Source organism: Brassica oleracea, chromosome C9, assembly GCF_000695525.1.
Source record: "Brassica oleracea var. oleracea cultivar TO1000 chromosome C9, BOL, whole genome shotgun sequence".
Lineage (NCBI taxonomy): Eukaryota > Viridiplantae > Streptophyta > Magnoliopsida > Brassicales > Brassicaceae > Brassica > Brassica oleracea.
The window spans coordinates 23,110,027-23,124,012 of record NC_027756.1 but is presented as its reverse complement, the minus strand read 5'-3'; the positions used below and the strand labels follow the sequence as shown (position 1 = coordinate 23,124,012).

General features: G+C 30.4%; 1 protein-coding gene across 1 annotated transcript; it reads right to left on the bottom strand.

Annotated features, from left to right (window-relative positions):
- Positions 1-1,162: 1,162 nt before the first annotated feature.
- Positions 1,163-9,631, bottom strand: LOC106313926 (equilibrative nucleotide transporter 4-like). The gene is given in 10 exon segments (XM_013751860.1): positions 1,163-1,218; positions 7,300-7,393; positions 7,503-7,919; positions 8,024-8,196; positions 8,311-8,416; positions 8,517-8,660; positions 8,756-8,911; positions 9,067-9,089; positions 9,092-9,170; positions 9,269-9,631. Coding segments are annotated over 10 exon segments (1,275 nt in total). The 5' UTR covers positions 9,311-9,631; the 3' UTR covers positions 1,163-1,177.
- Between the last annotated feature and the right edge of the window lie 4,355 nt (positions 9,632-13,986).

The window sequence follows — 13,986 nt, the reverse complement described above, 5'->3', positions numbered from 1 at the left end:
TCTGAGGCATTATTCTCGACATGCTCTGTTTCCATGACTGGCACCCGATTACCAGACGAACTTGCACAAGCAGTTCGATCTCTTGGTTCACTCTTGAACTACGTTCGGCTTGATCCTCGAAAGGGGTACGTAGGCAGCCTTTCATAAGGTTCAGTCCGAAATCAATCAAAAACCTTTTCTGTATTTTCTTCGTCTTTTGTTATCGAGCTGCGAGTCAATTAGGTTTAAGCCTTTAGGCCGCTAGAACTAGGTAACTCGCTGACAGCCTTTGCGGCCAAAGCTTTTATGATTTCTTGTAATCATCGCAACGCTCTTACGCGGACTCGAAATAAGATCTACTGTTTTCTTTAAACTCGTTTGTTATATTTTCATGATTTCCGCATTTATTTGGTCACTTGCCGTTGGCTCTCGCAGAGATCCGGGATCTCTGGGAAACTAGAGTTCTCGTACTTTCCTAATTTATACGAAAATCGACAGTGCGAATTTCGGTTCCCACATCCTACCTTGCTACACAAGAAGTGAAGATCAACTAGCAGATATCTTCACCAAAGAAGCAAGCACTAAAGTCTATGAGTTCATCCATCCAAGGTTAGGACTCATAGACTTGTCTAGATCATGATCCTCTTGGCCATGAAGTATCTACTCTTTTTTCTTAGTGTATTTTTGTCCCATTGGGGTTTTCACACTAAAGTTTTAATGAGGGATGTGTTCATGGCTTCCCAAGCTTGACCATACCGTATGCTCAAGCTTGAGGGGGAGTACTGAGAAGAAGAGCTAACCCATCCACGGTAACGCATCCACGGCGGCCGTTGAGGAGCCAACCTATCCTCAGGCACACATCCATGGTGACCGTTGAGAAGCCAACCCATCCACGGCAACGCATCCACGGCGCCATTTAGAGACTATTTGAATTTGAATTAAAAGAGATGTTGGAGACTTGTCACATCAGTCTTATTTGTTTAGTTTATTTTTATGTGTAGCCCTCCATATAAATTCAGTTGTAGACTACAAGAAATAAAATAAAAAATTATTCTCTTCTTCTCTCTCTAAAACTTTGAAATCTCTATATCTCTCATTCTATCTTTCTCTCTATCTCTTTCATGTTCTTCATGTTCTTCATTCTTCAGAAACTAAACTTCTACTACATCTCATATTCTTTCATAACGATTGTTGACCTTCAGCTATTGAAATGTGAAGCGTCTGAAAATCCACCTTGAGCTATTGAAATGGTTTTGTGTTAGTATTTTCTCATGTTACCAATAAATTTTAACTAGGTGATTTTATGCACCATGTTGAGAAAAAAAAAATCAATTTAAATTACATTTAAAATAATTTTGATTTATTTTAGATTTTATTATTTTTTACCAATATTTAATATAAATTTTGATTTAACTGAACATAAAATTAAGATAAAATAAAAAAAAATTGTTTATTTAAAATTATATTTAAGAATATATATGTATATATATTTATAATTAAAATCTTAGATAGATTTGTATATATTTATTTTGGATAAAATATATTAAATCAACTTGTATAAAAGTAATAAAAATTGAAATAAAATTGTATAATTATCAAAAAGTAAAACTAAACAGTATTTCTAAAATGTGTAGATATATAAAAGAAACTAATAATATTATGATCAAAAATTATATTTTTTACAAGATTGTAAAAATTTATGAAAATAGTTTTTTAGTAATAAAACTGTATAATTATAAAAAATAGAAACAAATAATATTTCAAATTTTGTAAAATATGGTTATATTTCTATTATTATATTATTTAATATCATATTTGAATAGGTTTATTTTAATGATTATGTATAATTTACTACCATTTTCTAAAAATATTTACCTAAAATATAAATAAGCATTAAATGTAATTTTCAATGTCTTTTCCACGTATCTTTGATGAAAATTCTTTTAATGATTAGTACCCACTTATTTTTGAAGAAAAAAAGTACTATTTAAGTTTCATTTTTGATATTTAAGATTTTTTACACATAGATTAAGAAATTAAAATTTTATACCATTTATCTTGGTTGCATAAAATATATTATTAAATAAAATTAATTTAATCATTAAAAATATATGCTACATTTTGTAATTGGCTACAAATGTCAAAGAACATTACTCTTAATTAATATATAGATATATGAAAACTTCAATTATTTTAAAATAAAAAAGTTTTTCCTTAAATTCCAATTCATTATAGAACAGAAGGAGTATATTTTTGATGGCAAACTGTAATGAAATCCAGTAATAAATAATAACTACGTTAAGAACCACACTTTGCGTTGAATGAATATAATATACTAGTATGTTTCACCCGTGGTACGCACAGGTATATTTTGGTTGTGATTGGGAATTTGACTTTGAAGGCTTTAAGGACTTTACAATTATCTAAAGTCTCTAAAGTCAATAATTTTATTGCTCAACTAGAAGATTTTTTGATGAAAATATGAAATTTTAGTGTATCTATTTGTATTAATCAAAAAAATTATTTTGTAAAACAATAATAGTAAGAGAAATATTGCATAATTTAGATATTGTTTTCTTGGCAGACCATAATATAGGATAAATTCTAGATGTGAACAGATTAAAAAATTATTTATTTTATTTTACTTTGGTTTTTACCAGTTTTTTTATTTCACATGCTTATTTATGCTAAGACGATGATGATATGCATTATAGAAAATGATGTTCAGAATTCGTAATTTAGGGGACGCACAATTTCGATATTTAAGAATTTGTCGAGAGTAAATTGTTTCAACATTAATTGATGGTTAATGAGAAAAATAGAAGAGAATTAATTTGTTGGTCAAGGCTTTGAGTCTATTGATCACAACATGAGTGGGTTGAGAGTCTCTTGGTAAGTTGGAGTCCCATCTTCTCTTCTATCTTTCATTAACCCATGTGGTTTTTAATCTAGAACAAAACTTGTCAATGTGTTACAAAAAAAAGAAGAACAAAACTTGTCTCTTCATCCACCTAAGAAGAGAATCTGTTTTACCAAAAAAGACGAAGAAAAGAATCTTTGTGAAAGTTGAAATCGATCTCTTCTTCACTTTTCATATATCTTCTTCAGTTTGCTTCGATTTTTGTGATAATCATAGATTATTCATAGCTCTTTATTCACTCTTATTCTTTAGTTGAAATTGTGTTCCCAACTTATTGCCCTTCGATTTTCAAAGGAGCCGCCTAGTTCGAGGAAGATTCATTCCTCTGTAAAAAAAGGAAAACAAAGAAGTGCTATAAAGGAAGATAAATTAGTTCTGAGAGTTAAAAATTATCGCTTACTCATTTGTTAAGAAGCACTATAATATAACTCCACCACTTTTTTTTTTGTCATCAACTTTTACAGATTCATACTGACTATGTAAACCAAACCGGGTGATCTGCATCCATGTGAATGACAAAAGACGGTTGCTTCCTAACACTGCGTGTTAGTCTATCCGCCGTTGAATTTTGCGTCCTTGGTACATAGATGATCTCTGATCGGGTGAAGTTCTCTTTCAGGGTCTTGACATCGTCCAAATAATTTGCAAAAGCTGGTCATTCTTCTGGTTCTGAAACCATCTTCATCAATTGAGAACAATCTGTTGCAAACGTAACCTGAAATTGACGTAAATTCATCATACATTGCATTGCTCAGAGGAGCGCTTCCATCTCCGCATGAAGAGGAGAGAGACTAGCCCTAACATTCCTCGCTCCCAACAATCCATCAAATCCTTCTAAGGTGCTGAGCCAACCTTGTCCTGAAAAATATCACCCTTTCCATGAGCCATCTGTGAAACACCATCTTCCTGGAATTGTCGGCAAAATCGTATCCACTATTTGTGGTGTTGTCCTCTGTTCATTCAATATTTGTGTCTTAGCCCATAGTGTTGATTCTGTTTCTGCTAATTTAAGCGTATCCATGGGATCCATATCCAAATTACTGAAAACTTTATTATTCCTAGGTTTCCAGATATACCATAGTATCCATGCAAACTGATGATCTTCCAGCTGCGGAGAACTCTCCAGAATAGATGATCTATGTTTGTGAAGAGAGAACTTGTTGGAAAAATATCCAGATTTGATGGTATCTTCGAAAGAGTCCAAACCTGGAGTGCTGGAGGACATTCAAAAAACACATAGTTTATCAATTCCTCGTGAGTTTCACTTCTTGCACAGCAAATATCCCCTTGAATCCCCCTCGCTTGTAAATTCTTCTTCACTGCTATAATCCTGTCAACAAATATAACTCCACCACTAACCAATGGATACCAGCATATTTTCCAAAGCCATGAGTAACTTTCGCTTAATCATTTTCAAAATCACTCTGTGTACACTATCGATCGTTCTTGCCACTTCAAAAACTTTACAGCCACCATCAAATTGAAGATTTGTCTTTCTTCAGAAAAAACAAATGAGAGCATCTGCTGTTCTACTTTGTGGAATAAAATAAACTGTTTGAATTTTGTAAATAAATTTGTTGTAGAATTCGATGCGTGAACTTGATATAATGTATGAGTAGGAGGTGGAGATCGTGGTGGAAACCGATAAAAGAACTTTCCTTTTTTGGCTATCTTTTCGGTTTTTGTCTTCACTTTCTTTCTATTTTAATGGCATGATATTGTTTCAAATTATTTTTTTAAAGTTTTTTTTTTTAAATTGAAGAGTTAACACATGTCAAAATACGATTGATTGAGTGACTTGTGTTTTAGTATGTAAAGGATATAAATTATTTTATGTATTATATATTTTTACATATTCTGAAATAATAAATATATATAGAAATAATTAAAAACTGACTAACTATTACGTTTATAATTAATTGGTGCGAACATAGAAATAAATTTTATTAATCCAAACAATATTTTTTTTCTATCTGATATGGTATATAATTAAATTTAAATGATATTAACATAGATATATAGTATATTTTTATATTAATATCTATTAAATGATGCTTTCTACTTGTATATTTTTTTGATCATTTGTACTTTTTATAGCAAAAAAATTCAATTACAGATAAAAAAATTTTCATTGTGGGATTAATAGTTTTAGTAATTTATAAAAAAATTAAGTAAATTTCTAAATTAAAATATATATGTATTTATATATATATCTTTTAATCTTAATACTTATTAAATGAGACTTTCTACTTATATGATTTTGTAATCATTTGTATCTTGTCATAACAACAAATTTAAATCATGAATCACAAAATTTGAATGTGAGACTTTTAATAGTTGTAGTAATTTATAGTCATTTTAAAAAATTCAAAATATAACATATACAGAAAAATCTTAATTTTTATTATATGGTTAATATGCTTGTTTAATTTATTTCGATAGTTTTAAATTAAACAAATATGAGAGAAGTATCCTAATTTTTATCAAATAATTATTATTCATAATAATTAATTATCATATATATTTTAGTTACATTAGGAAATTCCGTAATTTTTATTTAAGAAAATAATGAAGAACATTAATACTTATTATAGGTAGTTTAATAAAAAAATTTATTATATATTTAGATGGACCAACCTATTTTCTAAGGATTTTAAAAATCATTTTAGTGATGATACGTGTCTACCAAAAAATATTGTAATGCTTCCCAATTAATATATAAAGAATACTCAGTTTTGTCATTCTGGGAAGATATTGTTAAAGTATCTCCTGTTTATATTTTTTTTACAGAAAAATATTACTTTAACTTTAAAGCCATTAGATAGTTTTGGAAAAACAATATTTTATATTTGTATTTAGGATAGTCCTCATATGAAAAATTATAGAACAAAAATTGCCTGTTAATTATTATACAAGCATCTGTTGGCTATGTTTTTTAATCAAAATCATTACGTGTTAACAAATTTTTAATGATTTTAGAAAATGGTAATTAGTGAGCTAGCCAGATAGGTTTAAAGAGGTCGTAAGTGACAAAGAAAAAGAAAGGATTGAGTACTGATGAAGATTCAAGTTGGACATAAGAAATTTTTTTTTTTGCATATTCGGGAAAGCATTGAATCAAGAATTTACCTTTAGTTATTGTTTGACAAAAAAAAAACCTTTAGTTATTGTAATTCTTTCGCGTTATTATTCTCCTCTTGATTTTATCGTGACAGTTCGGTTGGATGTTGCCACCAACCCTCTCATTTGCGGACATAACAGGGTTGGGTTCATTGTAATATCACACGAGGGGGATATTAGATCGATCTGTTTTCGAAATAACATGTGTCGGTTTGTTCAAAATTAATTATTAACTTTTAACAGTCTGTAGTATAAGGTTCACAAATAAACCACCAGAAAACAAAAGAATAAACTAACAAAATAAACGATATACTAGAAATTTAAACCGTTTAATGTGATGGTTTTCATGCACCCATTCGTGTTCAGTTTGGATTTTTGGAATTAAAGATTTAAGTTTTGTCAATATAGTTATAAATTTGGTATATATTTAGTTCGGATTCAGTTACCTGTTTAAATTATGTAAAATTCAAAAAATACAAATATACTTTACGGTTTTCAAAATAAAAATAAGATACCTATAAATGTGAATAATTTATGACCAAATACATAAAATAAACATAAAAATGATTTATTTTGGATATTTTCATGGACAACCAGTAGATATTTCGGATATTTCTAGTGTTTTGGCTATTTTAAATATTAACTATTGAATATTTTAGATAATTTTCAGACATTTCAATGTATTTTAAATAATTTTGAATAATTTTGGGTCTTTTTGACCTTCTTTGGTTATTATATCTAAAATTACATATATATATATATATATATATATATATATATATGTGTGTGTGTGTGAATATATAACTATGATTCAGATGTTTTCGTGAATACAAAATATTTTGATTTGGATCAGTTTTAGTGTTGCTTTTTTAGATATTAAAATTTTGGATATACTTGAATACGTGACCAGTTATGGTTCGAGCTCGGCACAACCTTTTTAAATCAAATTTGGTTAGGTGGTTCGAATCCAGATATTTAGTACATTCCTAGGTTTAACAATTGAATACCTCCACCAATCAAAATAGATCTTTAATTAAAAGCTGAATATATATTTACGAATATATTAGGATATAAAAACACTAAATTTATCATACTATGTTTAAAGCATATCAAGATATTCTAAATATAAAGATATATAAAATCATTTAGAAAGCAAGATGTTATCTTGGGGGCAAACTACTATTCATTATTAAAGTTTGTCTACAAATTGAAGTGGGTGAAGCCAAATACGTTCACATGTGAATAATTGTCGATGAAAATTCATAAAGCATTTTTCTTACCAACAAGCCATAGCCAACCTAATGAAATTCCTGTAAATGCCCCTCCTAGTATAAAAGTCACCAGCAAATTCCCCAACGCATTCTTCTCCGGACCCTTCAAAAAAATACAAAATCCGAATAAAAATGGAGCTTTAATTTTGAATCTTTATAAGAAATGCAATCACAAAAATACAATCAAACCCGTAGCAAGGCTGGATAAATACCATGTATCCTTTGGGAGCTATAGTGATGATGCAAACAGTGAGATGTCCAGTAGTTAATCCCAAAACAGAAATGAGCATTATCATCCATCCTTTATCACCATATTTCGCGGTGAAGTAGAAAGCCGGAACGAGAAAATAACGGGACAAAACCACAATGGTTAGAGCTTTTCTATTCTCAAGGTTCAGCCATTTCACCAGCGGCAAGTATCTCCCGACCAAGTCCCAAAAATTGTACACTGCGACTAGGATAAGCGCATACCAAGTGCCTAACCCGTGTTGTCCCGTGTTCTCGTATAAGAACCCGGGAAAAATGGATAATGTCAAAACATAGATGAGAAATAGATTCACTGCATGGTCTATGTTTTGAAGCAATAGCTCTTTTTTGCTTAGCCTTTGATTCTTGGAATAATCATTAGTCTACCCAGAAAAATAGAGAAAATAAACAATGCAAAAGAAAAAGATCAAGAAAGATATTGTAAAATAAACGAAGAGGTAGTATTTTTGATGCTACCAAAAGTTACCAAATCTGATTGATTCTGGATACCAGCAGCAGCAAGATCAGCAGCAACAGTTTTGGATCCTTCTGAAGCGGCTTTGCTGCGGTAATACTTAACAATGGGTAGTTTTGGGAATATGTAAGCGTACAGTATCACACAGAGCAACTCTATGAACGTTGAAATCGCTAAGAATATCACTACAAAAGAAGAAAAATGCAATAAATGAAACTTTAAACACGCATACTTACTCCCAAAAGATAATGGATATTTTTTTTTTGGAATTTGAGATCTCCCAAAAATGTTAAACTTACTTGCTCCTTTTCTTAGACTGCCGTTTGATTTCTCGAAGACTGCTTTAGTTATAAGCCTAAGCGCTGTGGTTAGACCTCCGGCTAGAGCCGAGCCGGCCATGAGAGACTACAAAGAAGCAAGAAGATTTATATCTAGCAGAAACGTAATATCTAAACAAATTTTCTAAACGAGAGAACTCGAATATGGTAGAACTGATTAAATTAACCTGCATGATTTCAGGGCACATCAAAGATAAATCACCGACCAGTCCTCCTTTAACAGTAGCGTCCGCGATGCCAAATGAAGCAACGATTGTACATAAACCGATATAAAGACCGATTCCACCGTGTCCTTTTGTGGTCAAATCCAACTGTTTTTGAGTTTATTAGAGTCTTGAGTCCATAATCAAAGTTCAGCTCTATTAAAAATATTAATGTAATATTACGGCTTTAAATATAAACTTACGACTATGAGTAAGAACGTGGATATTGTGAATAAGGTGTAACCAATTAGGATTCGTTTTCGAGTATTGATCTTTGATTCGTGGTATGCGAGAATGGCGATTGTTGCAACCGCAAATGGTTGGTATATAAGTGGTAGAACTCTTGAAGGATGATAGGCCTACAGAATACATGTCTCCGACTAATTGTGAGTATGTGACTACCAGAAGGATAATTTATAAGGATCCCCTAATATGAGTGATTGCTTAAAATCTATATTTTATTCGATAACCAAAACAAACAAAAACTAAATTTGAGTATGGGAATTAACCGAACCGGGAAAACTTGGTAGTAGTATCTGCAATAGTGAGCATACTGTTCCAAGAGACAAGACCTCCGATTCCAAGAATACAGCAAACCACCATTGCTTGATACTTCCCCTGTTTTGTGAAGTCAGGATATAAACAAGAATCTGAGGGAAAAACATTGAAAGGTCTTGGTTTAGGATATATCTGAGATTTGGGTTCTGGAAACTTACCTGAAGCTTCTCAGGAGCTTGATTCTTGTATCCATCCATCATTTCTAATAGTTCAGGAGCTCAAAAGAACATAATCCTGTTTCAAGACTCAAGAACCGGATCTAACCCAAGATGTTGTATTTTTTTTTTATGGTGCTAAAGACACAGATACTTAGTACATGTGAGGGATTGCAGAGTCAACGACTTGCTGATTTTAAGCATTCGTGTCTATTCAAAACAAGATTCTTGAAACATGGAGATCAGTGTGTAAATTATAGGGGTTTAAGACTTTAAGGTTTGACAGCAAATTTGAGAGGTTAAAATAAAACTCGGAGCCCCGCCCTTTTTTTACAAAAATAAATAAACAAGACTCAAAAACTGGCATACCCTAAGGTCTATAATGTTTGTTTTGGCAACTTTTCTTCCACTTCCATTAAATGTAATCGCCTTTTACGTCGATTTAACACAACTAGAAACTTTTAAAAAAAAAGAGGAAAAAGTTAAGAGAAATAAAATAAATCTCAATAGAAAAGAAAAAATAAAATAATTTAAAGATTAAATAATTTAAAGAATAAATCTCAAACACATTATTTTCAATAACAGTATGCCACCCATTAGCAACAGCTTCGTCTCCCACCAATACATATCGACGTCATACTTTTTCTTTTAATAAAGGGCTATTGACGTCATACTTGTCAAGCCAATTTCCGAGTTAAGTATTATTATTTCTATATTTTAATGTATTAAATGAATCTGAGAAAGTATAAACCTTTATGGGTAATTCTTTGCGTGGCCATCCAATTATTGCTTAAGATTTACAAACAATATAGCCTGCATGTCCCTAAACGGGAGAATCCGTTTAAACCCAGTGAGTTCGTGTTGTATGCAGGGGCGGACGTACGTGAGCGGCAACAGGATCACGTGCCCCCGACTGTTTTTTTAATTTTTCTTAAATTATACTCCCTCTGTTCTTTGAAATTAAGATTTTCTATAGTATTCACGCTTATTAAGAATTTAATAAATGTTTATAATTTAATTTATTTTTTATTTTATTATACACTTTCCAATAACTTTCCACCAATAAAATTTAATCAATTCAAAAATTCTCAATTAATGTTCCTCAAAAGTATAAAAAAATATCTTAACAATATAGAAAATCTATCTTTGTGGAACAAGAAAAAAATCTAAAACATCTTACTTTCGGGAACGGAGGTAGTATATGTTAGTTTGGTTAAATTGCTCCTAACTTAGTGAGTAAACATGAAAAGTGCCCCAGTTCAATATGATTTTTGTTATTTTTAGTGGTGCGCCCCCAATTAAAGTTCTTACTGGATCCTCCACTGTATGTTCCAAAGTGGATTGTATAATAATATTATTTTTGTGTAAGAAATGTTATTTATGTATTTGGAATTGATATACCAAGTTTCTTTTTTTTCCTGGGTGGAGGTGTAGCAAATATGAAAACAAAATAATCAGCTGTAGTAGAATTAGGGATATCAATTCTAAAATAAAAATAATAATTCTAAAATCAACTCTATTCAACTTTTAGATTGGAATACTTAATAAAATCTTTAAAAAAAAAATTTCTAAATGATGGATTGTATTATTAAGACATGTAATCAAAGAGTTGTAAACAAGGTGAACTACAAAAACTAATAGAATTTATAAATAATTGTTTGCAAATGGTTATAAATATATTTATAATTGAATAAATGTATATTTATAATTGAATAAATGAATATTTATAATTGAATAAATGTATATTTAAAATTGAATAAATATATATTTATAAAAAATTATATCATACTTATATTTCAAAAATAATTATTAAAATGATTTTTGGTTACACGTTCGTAGGTGAAATCTAAGAAATTGTTACAATTTCAATAGTTGATAATTTTAGATTTTTTTTAGCAAAATGATTTTAGAATTTTATTAATTTTTATCAGTGTTAAAATAAAAAATAATTCCACAATCAATTATCTGCAATTTTTAGATTTGAATATTATTATTCCATATCTAAAAATAAAATGCAATTATTTATTTTTACCCAAACCTTTTGTTTTCCAAAATCTTTTGAAAGAAACACATAAAACAACTACTATTTTTTGTTAAATTTAAAATAAACTAAAAAATCAAACAAATCAAAGAAACATAACTAAAACAAATTAGCAAAGTCGATGTCAGAACTATAGAAGCTTCTAACCGTCATCTTGGAGCTTCACAAAAAAAAAACACTTACTTTTTTTTTTTTGAAAGGTACGGTATTTTCGTATTTTCACGTGTTAAAATAAAATAGAAGGTAATTCTAAAATCAATCATCTGAAATAATTATGATATTTTTTTCTATGAAAGAGAAACCTTTTTAATGGCTTAGACTTATGTTGTTGAACAATCATAAATCTCACAGCTCTTCTAAAATATATACTGAAATTTTGTGGGTTGACTACGTATTTACCCACGAGAAATATCATATAGCATCAAATGTCTCCCAAACTATGATTTCATTTTATATATCTCTGAATTAAAAATTTGAAACCTATTTCTCCACTAAACAAAAGTTAAATATTTATTTCTCCATAAACTTTAAATTCAAAACGTCCAAACCCATACAAATTGATTGTCCTGGTTTACTGTACCTAAACTAAACCAGAAATTTTATAAACCCCACTTTAACCCAATAGAAAACCTGATTAAAATCCAATTACATCTATTAAACCATGAATTAATAACACATACCCAAGAAAGATAATTCTCCTCGATTTGAATCCAACAGTTCCGTCATTCTCATCGGACTCGCTAGATTTCATATGATATCCAATCAGGTGCTCTAGCTCCTCTCTTTTTTCGCCGAACGCGTAAGAGCCATCTTCGTCTGTGTCTCCGTCAACAACGTTGCAGAAATGGAGATCGGAGATGTGGCAACAAATTTACTTGAAGAAGCTTCCATAGAACCAAAGCTGTCAAACTCAAATTCATAAACATAGAGCGGTGGTTTTAAAAGAGCCTACTGATTATATATCTGTTTTTAGGTGTTTCATGTTTGGTGATTTAATTGATATGAATGGAGGTATATGAGTCAGATGTTTAAGTCAAAATTCGTTGAAATTTGAGACGGATGTCATTTCTCGGTGCAAAAATTAACATTTCAGCTTGTCATCAAGTGCTCGTCAATCTTATCTTTTTCACTGGTTTTCTGATTTCCAGAGATAAATTAACATTTCAGCTTGGGATATGATTCATTATGCTTCACTTTAGTGGGTCTTTAATTATTAGTCTTTATTTCTCATATTTTAGAATGTTCTGTTGTATTTCAATTTTAGGTATGTGTTATAAAAGTGTCCCTTTCAGGAAGATGAAATGAGAAAGAAGTATTCAGAAAAAAAAATGAGTGGGTTATGGTTTGGTTAATTATGTATTGTTGATTTATTTTTGGCCATAAACCGTTTAAATCAAAATTTGTGGGGAAATACATTTTGAACTTTTAATTCGGGGATATATAGATTGAGGTCATAGTTTGGGAGACATTTGATGCTATACAATACTTTTCGTTGGGAAATAGCTCGTCGACCCAAATTTTGATTATCAAACTATATGGGTGTCAAAATGGGTCATGACCCATGGGTTGACCCAACCCAAGTTGATCCATTAACCCAAATGAACTGTTTATTTTTGATCCAACAGGTTAATGGGTTAACAGGTTAAATAGGTCTATTGGGTTGGATCAACTCTTACCCATTTAATTTTTCAATTAAAAAAAACAATCGGTAAACCCAATTCTCTTCCAAACCCACGATTCAATTTCACTTTCTCTATCGCTGCATTGATCTGATTTTGTTCAATCATTAGCTTTATAGGGTTTGATAGAATTGGGAAATCATGGGTTTCTCTAAAGTTTAATCCTTTGTTCGGTGATTAGGGAAAAACGTGTTTTTCCGCCAAAACCGCAAAAACGCGTTTTTCCGCCAAAACCGTAAAAATGCATTTTCCAACCAAAACCAAAAAGCACATTTTTCCGCCAAAAACGCATTTTCCAGCCAAAACCGCAAAACGTGTTTTCCCGCCAAAACCACAAAATGTGTTTTTTCCGCCAAAACCACAAAATGCGTTTTTTCCGCCAAAAACACAAAATGGGTTTCTCAATTCGATCAACTTGGTCTTAACTTAAAAATGGTTCATTATAAAGATATTGGGTTGATGGATCAACCATTAACCCATCTAACCCATTTAATTTAGTGGGTTATCGGTCAACCCAAAGCATTTAATAAATGGGTTGGGTTGACCCATGACCCATTAACAATCAACTCATTTGGGTTATGGGTTGGGTTGACTCATTTGACCCATTTTGACACCCCTATCAAACTATTTGATGTTAAATTTTTTAATTTTGTAATTATTATTCATAAAATTATAACATCGTAAACATTATATATATTTCTTCGTATAATATTATTATCTCCACAATTGAAGACAAACACCTAGTTAAGATAATTAATTGGAGAGTTCTTTTATTTATTTGATTTTATTTTTAAACTGAAATAAATAAATAATCATTAATCAATCAAATTGATATAATTAATTAGAGAGTTCTCTTATGAATAATACATACGCAAAAAAAATATTAAAGGGATCTTTCTTTTAATATATAGTAGGATTAGATCTTTTCTTTCAGGAATTGATGTTCTAAATGATATATCGCTTTTGGGCAACCAATGTGTGATGGGTGTGTCATCTTCGAC